The sequence below is a fragment of the Rhinopithecus roxellana genome, chromosome 6 (assembly GCF_007565055.1).
Source record: "Rhinopithecus roxellana isolate Shanxi Qingling chromosome 6, ASM756505v1, whole genome shotgun sequence".
In the NCBI taxonomy this organism is placed as follows: domain Eukaryota; kingdom Metazoa; phylum Chordata; class Mammalia; order Primates; family Cercopithecidae; genus Rhinopithecus; species Rhinopithecus roxellana.
Window position 1 is genome coordinate 21,173,119 of NC_044554.1, and position 27,027 is coordinate 21,200,145.

Sequence of the window (27,027 nt, forward strand, 5' to 3'; positions counted from 1 at the left end):
GTAATTTAGCTTCTCTCAGCCTATTAGCTTACCTGTGCACTGAGTACAACCACAACCTTTAACATCTTACACCTTATATGGTTATTTTGAGAAGTTCCAATGGATGATAGCGTAATTGGCACCTAGCAAATGCTACCTCTCATTAAGCACACTCTACTTTGTAGTCTGTATCTACTCTGTCCTAATAAAGAATTGCTTATTCTCTTCAATAATTTTGATTATTTTGACTGACTGGAGCTTAGCGATCCCAATTTTGGTTTATAATAGTAAGCCATTGGGTGCAGTAACTGCAACACATTATCTTCACTTAAAATTTCTAGTGCCCTACTCTTAGTTTTATTACCAGCATAAAGTATTTTAACACATCAGAAAAGGCCAAGTCTTTTTTATACTTTTGTACTGCTTGTGATATTGGACTCAGCAATTAGATATCGCATCTGTCTGCCAGACTTTACACAAAAGATCATAATAAAGAATATACATCGACAGGTAATACCAGTAAACATTTCTTTGAAATTCCAGTAACATTTTTAATATTCAGTTTGGGTTTTGTTAACAGGCTTTATTTCTACTTTTACTGAGACTTTGAGTTCTAAATGGCCCTAAAAGTAGAGTGAAGTCCAAGGATTTTGGTCTCTTAGTAAATACCATTCAAATGTGTTTCCTACCCAATGAAACTTCTAATAAACCATCATTTTTCATGTTGTGACACAAAACAAATACAGGTATGCATCATGTGCCAAGCAATATTTTGCAATGAAATTCTTTCATTTTGGCATGAGTGCATTCTAGAGTTAAGTCTTCAAAAAATATAAATTATTGGACAAAACAAATAATGTAAGACACTTACTACTAACTAAACATTTTCAGGGAACCAATTAAACATTATCCACATTATGCAACTTCAATGCATCTAAACAGTTAATATCCTTGCTTCACCATTCTTCATATGGGGAAATAGAAATAAGACACATTGTCAGACCGTATGACTGACAAAAATTATAATGCAACTAAAATTCAGCATAATTTCACAATTCCTAACAGTAAACTTTTTTAAAAAGCCATTTTTCTTACTTTTAGCTCTATCATTCCAGAATATTTTAATGCATCTTTTGTTTGGGTCATGGCTTACTCATTTTTCTGACAGAATCAAATGTGACTTTTGCTTTATATGTTTTCAAGAAGTCATGCACTAATCAAATTTATTTATGCTTTATATGTTTTCAAGAAGTCATGCACTAATCAAATTTATTTAAGCAAAGTATACTATAGCTCTCTTTTATGGAAAAGTTGATACAGTACAGTGGTGTGAAATTACTTGTTAATCATAAAACTCATACGGTTGCCCCATATCTATCACCTAAATAATTATACGACCTTAGTCCTTAGACAGTTTATTTACTTCCTGGGTTTTAATTTCTTCACTTAGATGAGTAATACGAACTATAATTTCCCTTTTTCTATATCATATATTAAGATTATTTTATGTATTAAGATTATTTAAGAAGCCTAGTAGTTATAGCAAATGTTCAATACACAAATACTCAATATTTATAGTTAGAGAGAGGATTTTAGTCCCCTCTACACATGCACACTGAAATACACAAAGTGATACACCCGTATACCTTTCCAGTGGATTTGTAAAGCCAAAAAAAGCTGTGAAGAAGTAGTGAATTAATCAGTCAACAATTTATTAGGAAAAATACAGGTAGAAAGGAAGAGAGAATAATGTAGAAATCAAAAGTAGATATGGCCAAAAGATGAATAAAGTTCCCTCATTGGAGTTAATAAAATCAAAATGAAGAGAAAAGATGGGCTCCTTTTCACAATTCTGAATCAATCCATATCAAATTACTCTCTAAGACATGAAGGTTAAAGAGTAGTCTGTGTCATCTCTTTTCTTCATTCTATGGTGTATTTTACCTTTTACCTAAATTAACTTCTTTTTTGTTAGTGCCCCAATGTGTTTCGCCTGATTTTCTTTAGCACCCCATATTTGACCAAGGGAAGAAGCCTAGCCATGCTATTTCACTTATGTGTGTTCATTCAGCAAGTGTTTATGAGAACTCATTACACACAAAGCATGTGCCAGTCAGCAGATTCTGTAATAAGCATTTATTCACATATACACTATTTTTGGTTCTCTGTCCTTGCTGTTGGCAAGGCTTTAAGAGAGATAAGTGAGGAAATGTTTAAAATTGGGTTATATCCAAATATACTTTGAAATATAAACTAGGTCTTCTAGGTGCTAGACTCCCTTTGTTTTCCTTTAATATTCACTGTGTTCCTAGGAAACTTGATCTATTCCATCATCTGATTCATTAATGAATGCTGGGTGGCCAATGAAGGATACAGATGTAGATATCAGGTCACCTGATTTTCTAGTTAAACTTCTACACTAATTTCATCATCTATCATCATCTTTCCATTAAGCCACTTGTAAAATATTTCAATTTAGGGGTCAACAATAAATCATTCCTCCAGACAGAAACATATTTTCTTTTTCTATTTTCTGTAAAATTAAGCTTTAGTCAACACTTAAAAGTGTTAAAACATCATGCAGATATTCCAATAAGCTGCTAATTGATGAAAATTATGTGTTTCCCTCATTGAATGCAAAAAAGGATTTTATTAATATATTGGATCCTCTCAGCCGTAAACATCTATATCACAAGGAAGTGTTCATTGGTAAAATAGCTGATTGGACTGGGAAGCCAGTTCCCAGGGAGATCTATTTCACATTTACTCCTCCAGCGGAGAATCACAACCATAGAGAACTCAGGGTGAAATAAGACCTCTACTAGGTCAGTCCAGTGCGTTCTCCTGGACTAGGGTAGGATTGATTTCAAATGTTATTCCTTTGTTCATGAAAAACTTAGATCCATCTACTTAAATAAAATGTTTTCTTCACTATGCAGGGAGTAATACCATGAAAACTCTCAAGAAAGGACAAAACCAATCATATTTTTTTTTTTGTAATGTAAGGAAAACACCATGTTTTAGAGGTATTTCGACATAATTGTTAAGTAACTAATTTTGAAAGTTGTTGTTTTCTGTTATTGAAACGTAGTAGAACTGATCAGCTTGGACACTTACTAGCTAGTGTTAATTAGGCCGAGATCATATGTTTAATCCCAGTGCGGAGCAACAAACTCTTTTTCTTTCTGTGTTGGTCAATTAACTCATCTCTGTTTCCTAATTAGAATCATCTTGCAGAATTATGTCCCCAAAATGGAATAGAATAAAAAGTGGATTCAACAAGGCAGTCATCACCACCACCGCAAAAACAAATCACAGCATGGATCTTACTGATAGGCCAAATGTTTCACGCCCTGAAGTTGTTAAAAGCACAGGTTACAGAGTGATGGTGACTGGGCTTATATTCTGGCCAAGTGACTTCCTAGTTGTGCATGACACTGAAAACTTACTAAGTGTTTTTATGTTTCAGTTTTGTCATATAGCTAAAATAGAACCAATAAAACTACCCACTGTGTGGTTCTTACGACGAGTAAATAAGATTAACGAGGTACATTGCTCAGCATGAGGTACATGGTAAAGTAAACCCTCCAAAGCATTACTAACAAGGGGAGAGTTGTTTTAAACTATTTTGGTTTCTGATAAAATTGTATGTGAAATAAGCCTTGACTAATACTCCAGTCAGTATTAGATATCTATGTTTTTCCTCAGTGATGATTAAAACTCTCAGTCTGACGAGCCTAAGTATATTGTGTTTGCTCATCTCTAAATAGTATCCATCTGTTGTAATGAACACATTTATCCAATTTGGTCTTTAGGCAATAGGTGAGATGGAAAAGCTGGTCAATCTGAAGCTTGAGCTTCTAGCGGTGGTTCTCAAATTTGGCTGCACTTTGGAATCATGGTGGGAGCTTAAAAAATACTGGTGCCTTATTCTTCCCAGAGATTCTGATTTAATTGTTCTGTGTTGTCATCTTCTAAGTAAGATTCGTCGAGGACTTGCAGCAGGTGATTTTAACGTGCAACCAATGTTGGGATCCACCACGGTTAAAGAACCCTCAGCTTTCAGTAAGGGAAGAATCTCATCTACCTCTCACTTTTCACAGTCAGCCTCTACCCCTGCACAGTGCCATACTTTTTCAAAGACAGAAAGAAGAAGAATCCTTTTAAATGAGGTTTACATTATTATTTCACAAATACCGAGATCTACAAATTGAGGCATTAAGGTAAGATATTGTTTTGGCTATGTTTTATTAACATATTAATCATTTGCTAAGTATCAGTCATGAATTCATATAAACCTTGCTGTAATACAAATCAGCAAATTGGCTACGTTATTCTAGGATTGTAGAATTATTCTGAAGGACTAATATGAGACTGTTAACATATATAAAAGACAGAGGCTTCATCCTCTTTTCTTCATACTGTTCTTACCTGTGTTCATGTGGTATCATGGAACTCCAGGGCTGACATTTGATGCCACTCTTAGTGATAGATACTGTTCCCTTGTAGCTGCGTCCTTTACCAATGATGCAGTTTCTAATGTAGTCTATTGAAGAAAGCAGATAAAATTATTGCAACTATGCAAAACATATGCTGTATTTAAGAAAAAAAAATTCCATTCAAACCTGTAAGTAATTAACTCTTGTAAACTATTTCAAATAACATTGAAATTTCTTGCCTAAAGCTTCTACTAGTATTTTCAAAATAACACATTTGGAATAATCCAAAAACAAACAGATGATTGAGAAGTTTATATTTTGTGTATATATGCATAGATAACTCCAGAGAGCAGTCTCTGTACTTAACATAGTCTGTATACTCAACTAGCCAAGCAATTCTGATTTGCTCACATATATAGACCATTTTAAAAAAATATTAACAACAAAAATTAAATGATTTTTAAAACCTATATTGAATTCAAAAAGTTACCTAAGATAATTACTTTGTCCTTCTTAGTAAAATTGTGTCAATTTTTGTTTACATATGTATATGCATGAGGTAGCTTATTTTTTTCCATATTTTTGCAAACATTTCCACTGCTAACTGATATGACAACCAAATTGTAATAACCTATGTATTCCTACCAAATAATAGTACATGTGGTTGTGAGCAAGCTAGAAGACAGTTTGAAGTAAGAACGGTTTTATACTAGATCATGAATTATGTTTAGGATTTGTAGTATTATTGAGGTATATAAAGATTAACTTCTACCATGAATTTATTTTTAATTTTATTTAAACATTTACCCTATTAACTTGAAAACATCTACATATTGTACCATGTTATGTATCCAAATTTAATAGGACACAGTTAACATTCTTTCATTTCATTTACTTGATTCTGCTTTTGAACAAAGTAAATACCTAGTGAATACAATATCAGACCACCAGAATAGGCAATCAACAAATAATATGGTCTCAATTCCTCCTTTAAATATTTTTCAAGTATATATTGAAACATAGTCCCAACTCATTTCTCCAAAATCTCCATATTTTGTTATTATCAGTAATCATCACTATAATTTAGTTATCCAACATTGTTAAATGCAAAATACTGTAGCAAACTCAAAATTTGCTATAATATAAAGTGTTTTAAACTAATGAATTAAAGTAGCACTTTCTAAAATGAACACGGAGAATGCCAGTTCTAGGTGATGCTCCTCACCCCACCTCCAAAAAAAAAAAAAAAGGAGGGAGGAAGGAATCTAGATTATGAAGTTTTGAAAATGTTTTCCTTAAAGTACCATACTAAAAATAGTCAAGATACTAGTTTCAACTGTCTTAATGGATGAATTGACTACATAAGATATCTCACATATACTAGAGAAATCAGTGAGAAAGACCACTCTGGCAGGAAATTACAACAAATATTTCATTATACTTTATTATGCACTATTTAGGGAGAAGTCAGTTACCTTTGTTTTCATAGAGGTCAAATTCATGGCCAAATTCTTTCTTCACTCCACTTGACATGCTATTGAAGGGGAACCACAGGCATTGTTTTCTTGCTTTATCAAAAACAAAGGCCCTGAAAAAATATCAGTGTGAAAAGAAGAAATACTACTGTTTATACAGTATTTAAAGAAAGGGCATATGGTTCATCAAGGAGGACAATATAGAAACGAATGCATAATTACATATACATAATAAAAATATGAGTAAAATTTGAAACTACCATTTTGATAGCCAAGCAAGAAAGAACAAAATTAAGTTTTTGTAGTAGTAGATTTAAATATCCGATTGAATAGTCTTTGGAATATTCTCATGTTATTCCAAAAGACTTGTAGAAAAATAACAGTTTTAACATGCAAAATCAATATGTAATACAACTATTTGAACTATTTCTGAAGGCTTTATTTTTCTGTAACTTCACAGGAAGTTGGATGATTTTTATCCGCAGTTGTATAAAATGGTATTATATTTGAGATATTTAAGCTATCTCAATTATATCTGGGATATCAGGAGTAATTTACAAAGTGTATAACTGTAAAAAATATATTCTAAAATGACATTTTCTAAGGTGCATTAGATATATCAATGCCCTAGGAGATTCTCCTAAAAAGTGGAATCTGAAACCAGTGTTTGGAAATTTTTGCATATAATGTAATTTTTGGTGAATTACAAAACATTGCAGTTTATTAAAAGCTATGAAAATGTTGTTGAGGATAACTATTTAAGCTAATATTTCCAAAATAGGTTTGCTTATATAAGCTTTTCTTTTTCTTTTTCTTTTTTTTTTTTTTTTTTTGAGACGGAGTCTCGCTCTGTGCCCCAGGCTGGAGTGCAGTGGCGCAATCTCGGCTCACTGAAAGCTCCGCCTCCCAGGTTCATGCTATTCTCCTTCCTCAGCCTCCTAGTAGCTGGACTACAGGCGCCCGCCACCGCGCCCAGCTTATTTTTTGTAGTTTTAGTAGAGACAGGGTTTCACCGTGTTAGCCAGGATGGTCTCGATCTCCATCTCCTGACCTTGTGATCCGCTCGCCTCGGCCTCCCAAAGTGCTGGGATTACAGGCGTGAGCCACCGCACTCGGCCTTTCTTGTGTGTGTGTGTGTGTGTGTGTGTGTGTGTGTGTGTGTGTGTGTGTGTGTGTGTGTACAGAGTCTTGCACTGTCGCCGAGGCTGGAGTGCAGTGGCGTGATCTCCGCTCACTGCGAGCTCCGCCTCCTGGGTTCACGCCATTCTCCTGTCTCGGTTTCCTGAGTAGCTGGGACTACAGGCATCGCCACCCGCCCGGCTAATTTTTAGTTTTTCTATTTTTAGTAGAGCTAGGTAGGGTTTCACCATGTTAGCCAGGATGGTCTCGATCTCCTGACCTCGTGATCCGCCCGCCTCGGCTTCCCAAAGTGCGAAGCATTTTTAATTTTAATTTAAAGAAAACTAGTAATATTAGAGGATATCTTTTTGATATAACATCTCAAAGAAAGTTACGAAAACTTGCCACCCCTACTATTCCTATAGCTAAGTATTATATTTTTTTGTCGTTGTTCACTAAAATAATCTATGTATATAACAAAATGATAAACACCCAAAAAAGTGATAAATTTGTTTTTAAGTAATTCCATCTGTAAAGTGGGTAACAAGATTTCCAGTTTGCTGATCTCATTCACTCTTTTCTCTCGTTCCAATACAATGACAAATTCTTTAAGAAATGTGTTTTTTATATTGTTTTACACGTCCATATAAAGTGGGTGGAAGCCATCAAATTCCATGAGTTGCATCTTCTTTTAGGTTTGACTTTTAGAGTCTTTATCTTAACATCATTCTAGTTGTAATCTTTTCAACAGCTTCTTTTGTCTATTTCCTGGTTGTTTATGGCAGGAAGGCAATTCCAGTAGCAGTTGCCAGCCATAGCTAAAAGAGGAAAGCTTCTTATCTTATTCTTTTAAGTGAATTCATGAATGAGCTATTTCCTGAAGAGCTTTGAATCAGACATTCTTGGTCATCTTTCCTACCCAGCAAAGAAGAATTTGAATCTCTAGAAAACCAATATTGTTGATATCTTCTCAAGAACAAACAGTATTTAAGAATGTTCCACCTCACACCCATTTACTTCACAGATGGTTTCGCACACTTCTTTGGTATTTTATAAGTGGTTTAGGGTATTTTTCATTGTTTTTAAATAATTCTGTTTTATATAACATGTCTACAAATAAGATCCTTTGATTTATTAAGACCCTAAGTTCATAGTATCATAGTATGTTAACTCAATTCTCTATAGCTAACATATTTAATAATTCCAAATACATAAGTGTGTCTGTGTGTGTGTGTGTGTGTGTGTGTGTATGTATGAACGAGGAGGATTTTACCATTTCTGGGCCAAGAAATCTTGGCTCTAATACATAATATTACCTGTGGTTTTCTGCACAGGTTGCCATAAATTTGGAGACCAAATATAACAACCAAAATACAGTAGGAAAGTATGAAATTTCATATGTGAGCACTTACTAATTTATCAATGTCTTCTCTAGCAAAATCATTTTAGTTCCTACTAAATAAAATAAGAGGAAAGTTTTTCTTTCCTAAGGTTCACTAATGTGAAAATTGAATGGTAGCAATACTTTCCTTACTTGTGGGTCCAAGAGAGTTTATTTTCAAAGTTAAAAAGCAGCAGTGAGGTGTCCTCTCCTTCCCTTTACCCTGCCCTTCCAACCTGGAGAGGGGAAAATACAACTCTATCCTCCTCAACTGCTGGAGCATCTCCATGAATCTACACAGCTGAGATGCTGATTGAGAGTAGCTGTCTCTATTTTTAACAATAGCAAGGCTTTTATAGGAAACTCAGGGAATGAAACAGAATTATCATAGGAATATACTTGCAAAGTCAATTCCCACTCCCCTTGCCAGGAACTATCTCCCTGAAATTGGCAGTTTCACTCTAGATATTGAAAGCAGATAGTCTTTCCTCAACCTAAACCTGATAAAGATCTTTTCTGACCATGCTGTTTCCTCTGAGGCCCATAACATTTATTTCTCTGAAAAAGGCAAGATGAAATTAGGACCGCTTGCCATGACCTTACTAAACCCTGTGGTCACATTACGGGTCATCACCTAAATGTAATTGAGTAGAATTTAATATGTAGAGGATTTTATGCATGACCCTATTGAAAAAAAAAAGATAAAATAGGGAGTGAGACTGGGAAATAAGTGAGGGAAGATAATGAAGAACTAAAACAATGTGTCTTCTTCTGACAGTTTAGGAGACTATTAGAATGAAATTGTCACCCTCTTAGCCCAAAACAAAAAGTTTTATGCTCTGGGATCACTGGCAAAGTAGTAAGGCATCAGTTCCCAACCTTTTTGGCACCAGGGACTGGTTTATTTTTCCAAGGGGGTGGAGTGGGGTCTGGGGGCCAGGGAGCAGGGGATGGTTTTGGGATGAAACTGTTCCACTTCAGATCATCAGGCATTAGATTCTCATAAGGAGCACACACGCTAGATCCCATGCATGTGCAGTTAACAATAGGGTTCAGCTCCTATGAGAATCTAATGCCACAGATCCAACAGGAGGTGGAGCTCAGGCAGTAATGCTCACTGGCCTGCAGCTCACTCCGCTGTGAGGCCTGGTTCTTAACAGGCCACAGACTAGTGGCAGGGGTGGGGGGTTAAGGACCCCTGTAGTAAGGAATTCTTCCCTATGAGGTCACACAGGGACTGTCAAAAGACATGAAACTCTCCATTTAAGTCCCCTCATGCCTCTTTAAACTGCCCCATCAATTTTCACCTGAAACTTTACCATTGCTATCCTCTTATTTTAAACAGTCTCTGCTGACACCAGTCTCCCTAATTTTTAAACTAATTCTCTCAACACCTTTTATTTAAATCCCTAAAAGCAATGATATAATAAAGTTGAAGTAAATTTTGGCTGCTGCCCAATTTCTGTTCTAAAAATTCCTCCGTTCCTCTTGCAAGGAAAAAAAAAAAAAAAGAAAAAAAGAAAAGGTTACTCTGAATAGATATTTTAAAATATTAGGGAGATCAGAGCCAATTGAATTTCATTTTAGTTACTCAAATTCAATTGCTCATCAGATGAGAAAAGAAATTCCATAAGCAAAGCCACTGTGGATTTTAGAAGGTAGCAGTTTTTGCACTCTCCCTTACTCAAGCTATGTTTCGATAAACTGAGAGCTAAGTCTTCCTTTGTAGTAAGTTAAATCTAGAGTCAAAGTTACTTACGATCAAATCACATTGACTACAACACAAAAGACACATGATTATAATACATGCATGCTATATTTGGAAAATTATTCTAAGAACAAAATGAAGTAACTTACTTGCAAGTGAATGGAAGTCCATTATTCCTAGTACATCTATTAGCACATTGGTCTGCAGTATTCACTTTTTTGGTTTTTATCTTCAGTGCTGGATCTATTTTGATTAGGGTAGTCTTTGCTGATTTTTTGAATTCATGAATTGTATTTCTTCTTTTCTTATGTCCCTCTATTAAATACAAAATGTTTGAAAAAAATAAACATTGGAGAAATGTTTTTAAGGCTCATATATTAAAAAAAATCCTAAGAATCATCTACAAGAAAGTGATTTTACCTGAGAATATACTAGATTTCCAGGGGTTAGGAGCAGAGTGAGGTAGGGAATAGTTAAGAGAAAGGAAGGAATATTGTAAACACGTAAAAACAAATAACTTGTCATATAGAGTCACTCATTTACATTCCTTCAAATTAGGGAACTTTTAAAAATCAGGACAGAGTTCACACTAAAGCAATAAATAACATGATATTTTCCAAACATCATGAAAGCAAATATCAGTGCTAGAAGCATATCATATCATGCTTTATAATTAAACTTTTCATTTCCTTCTACAATTGGTCCTCATGTTCATTATAGTATTTAATGAGATAAGCCAACACAAAGACAGGCGAGAAATTTCTCACTAAAAACTGTACAGTGGACAAATTCTTCTGACCTACTCTTTAAAGTCTTTCATATTATTCATATTTTAGCCCCTCTCTCCTCATTTAATGCATAAATGTTTTCTGTGCTTTTGGACACTATTTCTTGGTATCACTGAACTATTTGTCTTGAGATCAAGCCAAATGCTGTAAATCAAATGTATGTAAAACTTCATCCTTTAATGTAGCAATATCATTTTTCTTCATGAAAATACAAGGCGCCTAGATAGCATGAAGCCTCCTACTGAAAACCTGAAAAACAGAACTAAAACATTCTAAAAGACTTAATTTTATGGATAACTTCAGTGTATCAAAAACTTGTTCTCTGTATTCTCAATTTGCCCAAAATAGCTCCAATCTGTTAGTGATCAGCATCTTCATAATGCAGATCAAAATGCTGAATAGAATGCAACTATTGTGTAATAAGGATAGATGTGCTTGTGCTCCTCTGCCTGTCAATTCTTTTCGAACATGCTTATACCAAAGGCGGTAAGGATACATTCATTTTTCAGTCAAAGAAACCAAGACATAGAAAAAAATTAATTGACCACTTAGAATATCTCAGATTGGAAACCCAGCAGGCTGGCTTAAAAACCACCACTCTGAATCACTGACCATGCCATCTGTATCTAAGAATTGCTAAGATTGTAATGGAAATACGGCATGTAGCATTTTCCTGAAGATTTGGTTTAGAGCTAGCAGTAGAGAAGAAATGTGGATAGTAGAGCAGGAAATACATTCCTGATCTGTATCTGTGTTGAAATGTGTCAAAAACGGAGAGTAAAAATTTGTGTGCACAAAATTTGGAAATACACCTAGCAGAGTGAGGTACCAAAAATGCCCTCATACTCTAAGTTTGTCAGGAACCACTGGCTCCAGTTGGTTTATGAGATGAGCAGATGCTACTAATCAGTGTCCATCCTAATTTGAAGGCTGCAATAAATTAGAGAAAACATGAGGTCCTCTAAATTTCTGAATCTCTGTAAAACTCCAAAGCAGAGTCTCCAAAAGATAATACTAATTCTGCAATGATGCTTTCATTTTTAATTTTTATTTGCCTTACAGGATAGAATGGCTATGGTACAACACATACAGTTTATAAGACATTTTAACATGAAAATGAAATTAACCAAAAATTCTGTCAACATGTTATTTATTGAGCATGGACCAAATGCCTTGTATAACACTGGTAATCTTATTGACTTGCCAAATGACTTTAATTACCTGAAATGTTAACTCCCCAATTTCTCAATCTAAAATATAAAAGTTATGTTAACTTGATAACCTTAAGTAAATGTTTGAAAATCAATTTGGATTTTTTAAATGTTATAGATATGCAAAGTTTTAGTTTTGTTTTTGAAATTTTATCCTTTAATCTCTGGCATGAAGAAGGAACTGTTATTCTTCCAAGCAAAGAAGGCATAATTCATTTCAAATTTTGGTTTCTGTCACAGAACCATGTTAATAGGAGATAAGTTTTTCCATTAAGAGTTTCTCTTTCCTTTGACCTTATCACCCTATCTCTAAGGTGCTTTGAAATGCTTCATAGCATAATAGTTAAATAATTTCCTGTATAAATCTGAATGTTTCTTAGAAATAAATGATAGTTAATGGATGAAAAAAATCTATGAAACAACTGTTCACCAAAGTAGAAGAGTTTTGTACACATATTTCTCAAATATGTGTATACTTATATTAACTAAAAATATAAAATTGAAGTTGGCCTGATGTATAATGTATTTAGTATACATGTCTAAGTGTGAGGGAAAAGCATAAAAATCAAAAAGTCTAAGACAAATATTAAATGTGTAATGTATTTTAATCTATCAAATGAAACAAAATCGCTGGTCAATGTTCTGGTTTCTTTTCTCAATGCCACGCAAAATGAAGGCAAGCCATGAAGAAGATTCTGGAGAGCGGAGGTCTCCATGGAATTGTTGATTGTATTTAATTCTGAATCTCCTCAGTTGTCCTACTGAAATGTGTTCATGTTTTGTTGTACCTCATAAAAACAGTCTACCCTTGCTTGCTGACAAATTTTCCAATCACTACCTTTCATCTAAAGATCAAAAAGCATTTTGAAAAACAAATAAATCTATTATTTCCCTTTACTAGATAATAAATAGAAGTGAAAAGCCTGTCTGGGGCTACAAAGCTATCAGGGGCAATCAGAACCAGACACCAGAATTCTCTTCTCACTATTTTGTTCTCATGACATAGAAACTTTCCCTTTTAATTAAGTCATTTATACTAAGCCAGTAACTAATTACTAAAAAATCTGAAGTTGGAGCTAATTGTACATCATGTAATCCACACATCTATAAAATTAATTCCTTATTCAATAAAAGAAAAATTCAAAACAGAAGTCATTCAAAAACAGCATCTGAAAATAAAATTCCTTTGCTGAAAATAGTTTCAACTTTCTCCTCCATATGTATTAACAACTGATGCTTGTTTTACTGAAAACAGTTAAAAGCCAAGCTTAATTTGGGAAGAAACTCAAAAATATCTTTGGATCAGATTTGTCCCTACTATTTTTTGTGCGTGACTGTTAGCTGAAGTTTATAAACAAAATATTGAAATGAAATCAAAGGGTGAGAGATCACTACAAATTTATCATGCTTTCCTGTGCTTTAAATTACAACTCCTTTTTCCTCTTCTCCCAGTATGGTAAAACATTCTGGAAGCTATATTTCCTGAAGAACCTAAAGTCCCTGTTTTAGAGCTGAAATCATTAGGATCCTAGTGAAAACCTACACACAGAAAGTAGGGTCAAATGTATCAAGGTGCTTGAAGAAAGACACATTTCTCCCTCTAGTCCCAGCACCTCACACTCATTTCTCTCAGTACCTCATATATTTTCTTCTCTGTGTGGACTAACCATTTACTTCAAAGGAAAATCATGCAAGGAAAGGATTTGCAGGGTGTGGAAAGAAGCAGGAATCTGGCTCCACATATTCTGAGAAACCTATCCACATGATTAGTGATTAACAGTTTGAAGTGGCAAGATGTTAAGATGAAAGTACACAAATAATTAATGGAAGGGAATGGTTGGGACTGGAGATTGTAAACTCTCCAAAGCCAGGAATTTCAAATAGAAATCTAAATTTTCATTATTATCTAAGACATGGATTTTTGCAAATTGGCTGTCATCTCCTCTTATTTAGAGAAGGCAACAATATCACAAATAAAGATACCAAAAAGACAGAGACTGTGTCAGATGTAAATCAAATGCTGGTATTTGAGAAGCTGCAGCATCATCTCTTCCAAGGGGATTTACAAAATGAAATGATGTTCAGTGTGATTTGAGGGGCCTCCCTAGGTATTTTCTTCCTTCTCCTTCTTTCCAGTTCTTATTTAAGGCTTCATTCTTCTAGAAGCCTAATCCTGGCCTCCACCTTCACAGTCTGTTTGTGCCTACAACTTTCCTTCCACACAGAAACTGAAGCAACCACACTGAAGAACAACTTCAATCAAGTATCTTTTCAACAAAAAAACTTTCAGCTGCTCCCATGACGTTCATTTTAAAGACCATATGGTTGAGCATGACATTCAGTCCTATCCATTCTACCTCATCTTACTTTTCCACTCACAGACAGTATTCCGCATCACATGCCCAGTACTTCTGCCTCAAATGCTTGCCTTCAGTTGCTGTGTGGGGTCCTTCCTGGGACATTCCCTATACTTATGAACCTCTGTACTTTGGGCCACTTGTGTTCCTGTGCTAAGGTACTGACTATTCTACCATCCATCTTTTCATATTGACTTTAGTACCATATGACCCCTTAACCTGGTTTGATTCTCTATGCTAGAAATGAACTCGCAACCATAGTACAAAGTATTTCTAACCGGGTTTTTTTTTTTAATATATCACTTAGTCAAATGATTTTTTAAAATTAAGTTTAGTTGATTTCACTGCTGCTGGCTTCAATATAAATGAAAAAAGAAAAAAAAAAAACACGACGTAGTTCATTCACATAGATTTGGGTAGGAACCTGAGCTCTGTCCCTTAACTCACAAAAAAATAAGATAACTGAGGTCTTTGAACCTCAGTTTCCTCAGGAAAAATGAGTCCAATAGTGTCAATCTTATTAGAATTAAGTAAGATGTACTTTACTACTTGGTTCATATCAGTTGCTCAACAAATTTAAGTTCCTTTCTCATTTGTTCATCTTTACATCCCCCACATACTCTTGAACATTAGGTGCTCATTTAATGCTTCTTTTATTACAGAGGATTGGATATTTGTTTCCCATGTAGGTGGGAGTGAATAGAGGGTAATTCCAAATCGGCTAACTCCTACAAAGATGGCTTGGGCCCTTTATATTGAATATTTCTTAAGAAGCTTTTAGAAAAAGTATCTCCATAATGTCTTCTGTTGATAACTGGTTGTCAACTTACAGTATATACTTCTTTCCTAACAATGTGTTATTTTAGAATATGTACAAATATAAATTCATAGAATAATTATAATCAAAGCTAGTAACAACAACAAAAGAAACCTCTAAATAGTCAATACTAAATGACTTTTAAAAAAGAACAAACTTTTATGTGTTTAAGAGGCTACCCATGTTTTTTATTTTAAAGGTTATTTTAAAAACTAGCAAAATAAACTGGCCACCTAAACAAAGGCAGACCCTCCTTTGATGACAATTTTAGAATTATCCACTTCAGGAATTATTCACAGCATATTTGTAATTCCCAACTGGACTCTCCTTGCCTGCCAGCACTCTTGGGCTGCATTCTGCCTATACTCAGGAAACACAGTCATTTCTACATTAGGCAAAGTGAAATATAATTATAAATGTATGTCTCCTGCCAAAAGTTCATAATGCATGCCAAAAACAAATAGAAACTGCCTATGGTTGATCTACTGTTTGGGTTTTCCACACTGTGTTCCCCTTGCATTCGCACAGATGAATTCAGGTAACCAGATTCTACTTTAGAATAGTGACATTTTAATCTTTAAAAATGAAAACCCTCAAAATATTAGCCATTATTTCAATTTAAGCTCAAAATCCCCTAAACCAGCAGTTGTGTGTGAAACTTTTTTTTTTTTCTTCTTCATCTTGAGATGGAGTCTCACTCTGTTGCCCAGGCTGGAGTGCATGGCACAATCTTGGCTCACTGCAACCTCCACCTCCCAGGTTCAAGCAATTCTCCTGCCTCAGTCTCCTGAGTAGCTGGGACTACAGGTGCCCGCTACCACGCCTGGCTAATTTTTTGTATTTTTAGTAGAGACAGGGTTTCACCGTGTTAGCCAGGATGGTCTTGGTCTCCTGACTTCATGATCCACTCGCCTCAGCCTCCCAAAGTGCTGGGATTATAGGTGTGAGCCACTGCACCCGACCCTGTGAAGCAATTTTAACATGACACATCTCAAGCATGATAACCTGCTTGATTTGAACTCACTTCTTTTTAACTTCTTCAGAAATCTTACCTAAATGCTTTCAAAGTGACCCTTCCAAACAGCGTCATTTTCCAAAAGGGCCACTTCACAAAATAAAAGAAAACCAGGTAGGTTGAATGATTTTCCTTTTCATTTAGCAAATTCTTGAGGTTTTTAACCCTTGTACCATATCAAAAACTAGATCCGAGGCCTGATAAATTTCATATTTAACATCTCAAAAGATACAGCCAGTTTCCTTTTTTATATTGTAAAAAGGCCATGTCTCCATCTGGGCATTTGTTCCACTCTTGTATTCCCCTGTGCCCACCCTTGATATTCACTGCCTTCTCCCGTTGGCACTTCAGCCTCTACAATGATAATACACCAAAATACAGATGTTTCCTCTTGCCCTGATAACAAGAGAAACTTCCCAAAGCAGCAAATGAGATCTCTAAACCTCCAGGCAATATGAACTTTCAAGCGACTCCTCCCCAGCTGGCAAACCCAAGGGAGAAAGTGGGAGACAGAGAGGGGCAATTCTGCAGCTTTAATCAAAGTCTTCATGCACTGCAGTTTCCAAAGGGCAGACATCCGCACCCAGAAAGGATAAGATCTTCAAAAAGAGGCTTTCTCTTTCATTTTTATGATATGCAAATAATCAGTTTATTCTGCCTCCTGAAAATAAAAACCTGTACAAAGTTGTAATTTGGCCCCAAATGTTGACTAGGTGATGTGGAATAGTGGATTATTATGAAAATTTTTCTCTGGAAAAAGATGACTTCTTGCTGGACTGACCATCACTCTTGCCTCTTCAGACCAGACCCTCTCTTTAGCTTTAAACTAGTCCAAAACAGCCAAATTCAGCCAGTATTAGCACTTCCTCCCTATCCCATAATCCACAACTATTAGGCTAAGTGGGACAGGGCTTGGGTTGGGGGTGGAGGGGAGCTGAGGGAAAGTTAATTATCATTTTAAATGCTATTCAAACAAACAACAACAACAAAAAGAATGTCAAAAGCAAGCATAATGAGAGCTTTTAGAAACTTATACTACCTACTGAGTTCAGAAAGGATGCTGGGAATAGGATAAAAAGAGGGTGTTAAAAGGAATAGGGAAGGTTAGCAGGAGACTTAAATACTAATAGTAATAAAGAAGAAGAAGAAGGAAACTAACCTGCATAGGGGATGGCGATGGGGAGCAGGAGGAGATGCAGGAGAATATGCTGCAGCAGCAGGGCTGGCAGGAGTTTGGTCACCCACATGGTGCTGCTGGACGGGCTGGCGGATCCCTCTGGAGGAGATGCCTGGGTGAAAGAATCCTGTTCGGAGTCAGTGCCTAAAAGAGCCAGTCGGCTCTGAGCTGCTTTTTATTGCGATGAGCTAAGTTTGTTGTGTGATTAACTGGAAAGATCTAGGTCTGAACTCCCTCTTACGGTAAGAAACTGTTTAACAACAGCCCTTTACTCTCTTCCAGCCCCCTCCTTTCCTCACTAGCCCCCCCACTTCAACACCACCAAACAGATCCCTGCACTCCCCCATTCCCCGCCTCCCCCCAACCCCACGCTTAGGAAAGAAACTTACAAAGAAAAGGTCACCTGGCCTGAGGCCAGCTTCAATTTGGAAGCTGGAGCTCCAGATCCCAGTGGCTCCTATCCGAGTAAGGCAGGGAGGAGCAAGGCTGAGCCCAATAGCTAAATCAAGGCACAGGCAGAGGACCATTCGCTCAATTTAAACAGGAAAATACATGTGTTTATATATCTATTTGGGAAAAGAGGAAGGGGAAGCAGCATAAGAAGAAAGCGAAGAGCTGTCTTTCAGCCAAATGTGCCCCAGCTCCTAATCTGTCTAGTTTTCCTGCTAGAGCAATTGAGGGATTCAAAACACTGACACAGGTTCTCTAGGGGTTTAGAGACCTGGGAGAGGAGGGAGAGGGGCCAGGGAGGAGAGCCCAGGCAAGTCCAGCCCAGGTAGAAAGAGGTTAGGTAAGAAAAGGGTGTGGTATTGTGGGGCCAAAATAAGCAAGCAAAACAAAAGCAAGCAGATTGTCGGATGAAAAAAGTACCCCTGCCCCATGGGCTCAGAGAAAGCAGTTTTTTTTTTTTTTTTTTTTCCACAAACTGTGCTAAACTCACGAAATACCACACATTTTCCCAAAGTATACAAAATAAACTTGTCTGATCTGACTTTTTAAGAGAAAGTCCAAGAAATAGTCGTTGTCCACAGCCTGTCCCTGACAGGTAAATATGCCATGTGTCCTTGTACAGGCACACACGTGCACACAACACATATTCACACATGTTGGTGTGTACATACGTATGCACTGGCTAGGACTGACTTTCACCGGAAATCCCCCAAGCTGTTGGAGTTCATGAGTGTTGAATATGCCTCTCTTTTCCAGCTTCATCCGCCTGTACACGACAGCCAGCTTCCCAAAGTGGAAGTGGAAGGATGAGGAGCTTGTATGGGGATGGAGGGACTGCTAGGTATCAAATCTTTGTGAGGTCATTGCACAGACCGCTCACTTGATTCAGAGATTTTGTCTTTGCACCCAGAGGTGGATGCTCTAGTAACTTTAAGCCAGAGCCTGCTTTATTTCTAATGGATGCTGAGGGAGAGTTGTCCCTGTGTCTCTCTAAGATGGATATTAGTAGAGAACAGTGCGCCTGTCCACAGAGGAAAAGAAAGCAGGCCGAATGTGGGAATGACTAGAGCAGTGTGTAGCTGTACAGAAGTAATTGTGGGGCTGAATTAAACTCATCCACAGAACAGCCTTCCCTCCACATACCACCTTCATTTGTCCTCCAGCTCCCCTACCCCCACTTTCAGGGAAAAACGACCTGCCTGGTAAGTCCCTGAGGTTGTGGGATATCTAGAGAAGCTAGGGATTAAGCGAATTCCTTTTGAGGGATCTATTTTATATGACCCATTTCTATTGCTAATCCTTCTCTTTTATCATTTTCTCCTTACTTAAAAATCATTTGTCAGCCTCTCTCTGGTGTCCCCAGGATCCATTTTACTTTCTTTTTACTGTTCATTAGACCTTTTGGGAAATCTCAGTTCAATGTATTGCCTGACCATGACCCTGAATTGCTCCACTGCATCTCTTGTGCTTTATTAGGGTGTAGGGGCTCAGAAAAATGATACCCCAAGTGAAGACCTCAGAAGCAGCTCTCTCCGACTTTCTCTTGCCCTCCAGTCTCCGGCCCTTCATTCTCCCGCCCTTCATTCTCCCCAAAGGCGAGCCATAGAAATTAGAATCCCTCTTTCCCAAGGTGGCTCCTAGAAACCAGAACCCTTTTTCCCAAACCAGCCATAAAACCTAAACATATCACTCTAACACCTCAACTTTCTGTGTGAAATCTGGCCATAAAGACATTATCTGACCTACCTTGTTTGATCGTAGCTCATAAGACCCCATTCCAGAGAAGGTCCTGCCCCATACCCAGAAGGAATGAGTGCTGCACAGATATACCAGGAAGAATCTCACCTTGCCAGGCATTCCCACTCAGTTTGTTAGCATGAGATCATATTCCTTTTGTCCAGTTGTATTTCTCCACACCTGCCCACACTTTGTTGAACCTAAGCATAAAAATGGACAATTTCTTTTGTAACTTTGGGTCTTTGTTCTAAAGGCTCTCATGTTGTGTAAAATTATGATCAAATGAATGTGTATGCCTTTTTCTCCTATTGATCTGCCCCTTGTCAGTAATTTTTTTTAGCAAAACTTCCGTGAGTAATGGAAAAGTTTTCCCTTGGCCCAACAAGGGATTAAGGCTGTTTTTAAAAGAAGCTAGATTTTTTCTGTAAGTAAATTCCTGTAGGTAAGGAAAGAAAAAGAACAGTGTTTCTATTTATTTTTTTCTCTCAGGAAAAACTAGAGTCAGGGTTGTAAATTATTGTTATAAGTTAGGAGCAAAATCCATCTGGGATAAGGGGTTCAGGACATTAGAAAACTGAATAAATTTATTTATTAGGTCACACATTTTCACGACTTTTTTTACTGTCATATTAAATATGGTAAATACAACTAAAAACCTATATAATTTATTTGTATTTCTTTTTGACAAAAATTATTTGGTCTTTCTTTACTGAAATGGTTGCTGATATGCACTGAGCTCTTAATGTATGCTAAGCATCATATTACATACCATTGAAAATTATTTAATCCTTATAATAAGTTTAAGATTATTAAAATTCTCATTTTATAGTTGAGGAAACATAGGTAAGTTATTTTTATTCTTAAATAACTTGCGTAAGATCCCAAAGTAATATTCAAGTGTGAGATTCATATTAGTCATACTCCATAGGATGGTATACATTTTCTTTAACCCCAGGAGGAGAAGAATCACCTATGTTCCGGAGTATAATCACCAAAATAAGTCTAAGACTGGATATATAGGAGGTGCTCCATAATAATTTATAAAATAATTCAATACACAATTTTAAATCTCGAAAAACTACAAAGAAATATTCAAATGAAATTCTAATTATGCTATTAGTTTAGTCTATTTTGATAACACATTCTCTTTGTTCTTTCTACATCATATACTGTTTTTTTCCCATCATCTACTGATTGCCTTACATAGTCATACATCATTTTATTGCTCTTCACTTTATTGTACTTCACAGATAACGTGTTTTTACAAATTGAAATTTTGTGGTGTCCTCGAATTGAGCAAGTCTGTTGGTGCCGTTTTTCCCACAGTGTGTGCTCACTTTGTGTCTCCGTGTCACATTTTGGTAATTCTTGCAATATTTCAAGTAGTTCATTATTATTTTACATGATGATCTGTGATCAGTGATCTTTGATGTTACTGCTATAATTGTTTTGGGCACCACAAACCACAACCCAAACTTAATCCATTAATGTGTGTATTCTGACTACTCCACTGACCAGCTGTTCACCCATCTCTCTCCCACCCCTCAGGCCTTTCTATTTCCTAAAACACAACGTTATTGAAATTAGGCCAATTGATAGCCCTGCAATAACCTCTAAGTGTTCAAGTGAAATGAAGAGTTACATGTCTCTTCCTTGAAATCAAAAGGTAGAAATAATTAAGCTTCTGGGGAAAGGCATGCCGAAAGATGAGTTAGGTCAAAAGCCAGTCCTCTTGCACCAAACAGTTACCCGAGTTGCAGATGCAAAAGGAAAGTTCTTGAAGCAAGTTAGAAGTGCTACTCCAATGAACACACAAATGATAAGAGAACAGAGCAGCCTTATTGCTGATATGCAGAAAATTTAAGCAGTCTAGATAGAAGATCAAACCAACTGCAATATTCCCTTAAGCCTTAGGCCAAAGTCACAGCAACACTCTGAACATCAAGCAGGACTCTCCGTCAGCAAAAAGATTACCACTCACTGAAGGCTCATATGATCGTTACCATTTTTTAAACATAAAGTATTTTTAAGTTAAGGTATGGACATTTTTAAACATAATGCTATTGCACACTTAATAGTCTGCTGTGTAACTTTTATATGCACTGGGAAACAAAAAAAAAAATTCATGTGACTTGCTTTATTGCGACTTTTGCTTGATCACAATGGCCGGAAACGAAATGAGCAGTATCTCCAAGGTAAGCCGGTACTTCTTAAGTATAAAACAGTTTGTATAAATCCCCAAAAAATTGTGTCTGAAAAGTTTTTATAAAATAAAATAACTTGTAAAGAGATTACTTTAAATACTGCAATTTATGTAAATACTGAAATGCTAGATGGATACTCATTACCCTATAATACCATTTTAAATCTGTCCTATGATTGAGGTTTCTAGTATCTCATGGATACTAGATGGATTTAATGGAAAAGCCTCTATTACTGTGCTTTTTAAAAGGCTGCTGCTTTAACACAGTATCTTTCTTTGTCTTAAGCTCATGTTTCTCCACAAGTGATGCTTGTGAGTTCGTTCGTACGTGGGGAATAAACTGACATGACCTTATGATCTACAGATTACTAATGAGTTTTGTATTCTTGAACTGGTTATTTTGTTTACTAAACGCTTGTGATTACTAATGCGTTTTGTGTTCTTGAACTGTCATTTTGTTTATTAAATGCCTGTCACATGCCAGGTGCCATTCTGTTTCTGCTACCACTTGGATAGGCTCAGCTTAGTCATAGGCCTGCTTTCAAATCCCAGCTGAGTTACTTACTAAAACAATTGCAAATTGAGGGAGCTAATTTATTGCTCTAATACCTCAGTTTCCCTATCACCAAAATGGGACCCTATGTGTCAGGTGCTGTACTAAACACTTCATACGTATCATCTCACTTGCCCTTACACCTTGCCTCAGGAAAAAAAAAAAAAAAAGTATGTGTATCTAAGAGGTATATCTTATTATTGTCATTGACTTACAGGTAATGAAATCAACATTTAGAGATGGTGACTTGGTTTAGGTTAAATTGTTAATGAAATGTGATTTGAAGACACCAGCTATCCGGGTATCAAATCACTGCTATCAAACACTATGCCACATTGAAAGAGATCCAGATTAAGAAATTTCCAACATTCCTTCTATCTTTAAGATTAGATTATTCTACTTAGCTGAATTCTTTAGTGGCCACTATACTTCTATACAATTCTTACCTTCCAAACCTATGAAGGAAGCATCTGTGTAATCTTTGGTATTGCTTATTTTTCCTACATGACCATATCTTCTCATTCTTTTCCTGTTTGTTGATTCTACCCTCTAACTGATCATTTTTTATCTTTAGACCTCACCACTGAATATGTTGACTACCTTCAGTGTAGGAAATATTACAAAATTCATTACAATTTGAATCAGACAAAAACCACTTTAAACATGAAACAGAAACTAAAATCTATATGACAAGCAAGCATGATGACATATCTATTTGCAAAATTATTGAAGAGTGGGTACAACATTCATGCAGACACCTAGACCTGTGATGTCTAATATGGTAGCTATAAGCCACATGTTCCTGTATATATTCAAAATTAAATTAATTAAAACAAAACCTCCTCTGTTGTGTTCAGTAATCACATATGTGTGGTTGGTGGCTCCCACAGTAGGTAATGCAGATACAGAATATGTTCATCATTGCAGAAAGCTATGTTAGATAATGTTGATCTAGTCTAAGATGATTGGTGTAAATGTTGTCTAAATGTGATTATGGGAAAAGCAAGATAACGACTATTAAAGGTATAATTTTAAAAGATACTAAAAGGTTATCTGTATGTTGGTGGCACTTGAGTTTGAAATCCCCCTTTCTTTCTACCAGTAGTTTGCATAGTATATTATGAACCAGGATAACAGGATTTTGATTACTTTGTCTTTTGAATACAAGGTAACAATGACTGAAGAGAGCTCCTTGTTTGGAGAGTATGCCAAGCACTTACCACAGACACAAGTCCAGAGAAAATGGTTAAAGAAAAGTGTTTTAAAATAGTTATGTCTAACAAAACACCTGTCTGCTAAGGAATGTGATGCAATCTATAGAGTCAAGTATAGAGTCTCTGGGAATTTGGTGAGTCTTTGTCCGAATTGAAAGCAACTTACAGGACTTCAGTACACATTATAATTATAGACTTAATGTAAAGGTTTTATTTTTATTAATTCATCATTGATTAACCACTAAAAGGACTCTAATGGTTACTCAGCCAAATCATAGTCTCAACCACTCACCCATGACTTTGCCACACTCCCAGGAAATCTGTTGCAGAATTTGTGGTGAGACCACAAAGCAACATCCAGGAAAATGACAGTAACAGTTAAAGTACATCATCACAGGGTAGGAATTGTCATGTGTGTAAAAATAGCAGGGTTATTTTTTTTCCTCTAGAAATATGCCATATATACTTAAACATCATTTTTATATTGTTCACTATGACTATAAAACAATAGCAGGGTACATATTAAAATAAATTCTTTTCAAACAGAAAAGACTCTCGTGACTTGAGCTGTGTTTTGCCTTTTGGGAGTAAAGAGAGGATAGGTGTTGAGAACACCAGGAAATCTGAGCTAAAACTAAACTCTGATGCTGCATTTTCAGTTTTCTTTTCTGAGCCACGAGGGGCCAGTTTTTGAATCCAGGGGGCCTAGTTAACTAACACTCATCACCTTGTGCTTAGAGGCCAGCTTTTATGTATTTCCAGGTGTTGGCTGCTTTGTTAAATCTGGAGTGCCCCCAAACTTATAAAGCCTAAGCACTCCACACCTGGTATATTCGACACTGGCATATTAGTAAAATGCATGAATTGGAGGAATCTATTTCTTTTTTCCCAGTTTAGAATCCAACCATGATAAAATCATTAGTATAAGAAAATGGGAATATTCACAATAAGGTACTTTCCAAAGTAACTGTTTAATCCATTTATTTTGCATCTTAAAAGCCATGTAATAAAATTGAGATTTCCCTTTTACTATATGTACATGTTCCATGTTTATTGTGGTCCTGGGGATATCTGAGGGCAATTCCACTTACCAGATGGCACTCAATACCAGGAATTACATTTCAAACCTGGGAGAAAAAGGCTCCACCTGGTGGAGCACTGCTTTTTTTGTGTGTACCGGGCCGAGGGTTGGGGGGCAGTGTTTGTTTCTTTATAATATACTATTCTGTACACCAGTCATCTGGTGCATTGGCCGTTCTTAGGAATTACTTAAAGAGTTATTTAGCTAACGCTATGATAGCATGGCCCCATATGATATATTAATCTTGCAACATTTTTTAAATGACTGAATTTATATCTAGTTTATGCTTAATAAGATAGTATGCTTTAAGTTTTTAAGAAGCTTCTACTTAAATTCCTAAACTATGAGCCTGGGAATCCTCATTCTAAATGGGAGAGTTCTTGGCAGACTTCTTACCATTTTCAAGTTTGTTAGGATTTGCAGTTACTGGACTCCTGGAGACTTGATAGAGCTAAGGGACTATCAAATCCACCAGAAACATTGCTTTTTCTAGCCATGGAACAAAGCATGCGAGGAGGCAAATTCATAGTTCCTGAAATTTTCTATATTCTTTATTTAATCTTGTTTTAATTATATGTTTTTACAACTCACAATAATGAATATAGCAAAATTATGGAAAATGGTAAGTGTAAAGGACAGATGAAGTATATTGCCCGATGCTTTAATCTAGTCCTGAATGAAGGGACTAGAAGGGAGAAACATCTCTAGAATGAGCCTAGTGTCCTCATGCTGCAACTCCAAAACAGAATTATGCCTTGCATACTGAATAAGTGATGACATTTAGCAGAACACCCACTATGGAGAGCACCAGATTATAGCTATCCTTAAACTGCTTGTTTGCTTTGCCCTGATAAAAGAAAAAATGTTCATAGAGTTTTCTAAGTCTCTTTTGTGTGGTTAGTTTATTTGCTTCTTTTATGTGAATAAGAAAGATTACATATGGCCTTCTCTTTTAAGAGTTAAGTAAGAGAATTCTCTTTTTCAGCTGTCTCTGTCCAGCCTCAAAATGATGTATTTATCCTAGCATTTCTCACATTTAAAGGTGCACTAATATTTTTCTACAGTGTTTTTCTGTCATTTTCCTAAGAGACAATCTTTTACCTCTCCAAAGTGCTAGTGCATCTTATGGTTATTTAGCCATTGTCCCAAATATTACTTATCAGAAAAACATTTTGTGTCTTATTTTTAATTCAGGATTTCTGTACAATATATAGCTTGAATACCCTACCAATTAACATTTCTTGTTAGGGATTTATTGATTTTCTTCCTAACGTACACAATGAGATAGCACAGTGTAGACCAGCTGGTTGAAGTCTTAATTATACCACTTACTAACTGAGAAAACCTGGACAAATTATTTTATGGTATTCATTTGCAAAATGATTATAGTAAGAGTTGTAGCAGTTATTTACACTTACATGTCTTACATGTGAATTATAGTGATGATTAGAGAATAAACATGCAAAACACAGATGACATATTTAGTAACACAATACAATTTTATTACTAGTCTTATTAATACTGAAACATTTAAGATAGTCCTTGAGTCATTTAATATCTCAAACAGAAAATACCTAAATTAAAATGCAGAGTGAAGGCATGATCTTGGCATATGATATTAGGAAATGCCTTAGTGTTTGACAATTATTTAATCTAAAGTATCTGTTAATATTTTACAATAAGTTTTAAGTGAAATTAAACATGAATTTAACTTTGCTGCATGCATCCATGCATTAACTAATGCAGGGAAACAGAAGAAGCCACAGAATTCCATGTTATAAAGTATTGCTAGTAAAAAATTGTATTTAAGTGAAATAATTTGGTATTTTAAAATGTAAGAAGTTTTGAGCATACTTAACTTTGCATTGGCATCATTTCTTGATAAATGTCATTAAAATAATTTTCTTGAAGTTCTGTAAGGGGTATATAGCACCCAGGAACTAAGCATTTGTGTTTTGTACCATTAAATCGGTAAAAGGAGAATAAATACCATCATACCCTGTCCAAAAAATTCTTATTGACTCAGCTTCTCATTTTTATTAATAAAATGTTAACTGAATTTTCCTATTTCAAAAGAACTCAAGCTAGCCACTCATTCTATTGACAGAGTACATGATTGACTATATATTGTCTACCTTCTGAGTTAGAGCCTATGGCAGTGTCTGGCATATCTTAGTGACTACCAAAAGATATTTAGCAGTCACCAAGTAGGCTTTAATTGTTTTCACCTAATATATTCAAAGTATTTGATATTCTTATTCAAACAACATTGCAAGGCTGACACGGTGGCTCATACCTGTAATCCCAGCATTTTGGGAGGCCA

The 27,027-nt window shown here is 35.9% G+C and overlaps 1 protein-coding gene across 5 annotated transcripts in view; it reads right to left on the minus strand.

Annotated features, from left to right (window-relative positions):
- HGF (hepatocyte growth factor) overlaps positions 1-17,996 on the minus strand; it is a 71,571-nt gene extending 53,575 nt beyond the window's left edge. For 2 of the 5 annotated variants that reach the window (XM_010387916.2, XM_030933200.1), the window contains exons 1-5: positions 17,856-17,996; positions 17,449-17,578; positions 10,251-10,416; positions 5,894-6,006; positions 4,411-4,525 (exon numbers count right to left, since the gene is read on the minus strand). In XM_010387916.2, coding sequence (XP_010386218.2) covers positions 4,411-4,525; positions 5,894-6,006; positions 10,251-10,416; positions 17,449-17,578; positions 17,856-17,993 — 662 coding nt within the window. In that variant the 5' untranslated portion in view covers positions 17,994-17,996. Of the gene's footprint in view, positions 1-4,410; positions 4,526-5,893; positions 6,007-10,250; positions 10,417-17,448; positions 17,764-17,855 lie in introns of those variants that run through there. The other 3 variants (XM_030933202.1, XM_030933201.1, XM_010387917.2) reach the window with 3 other exon arrangements.
- Positions 17,997-27,027: the final 9,031 nt, after the last annotated feature.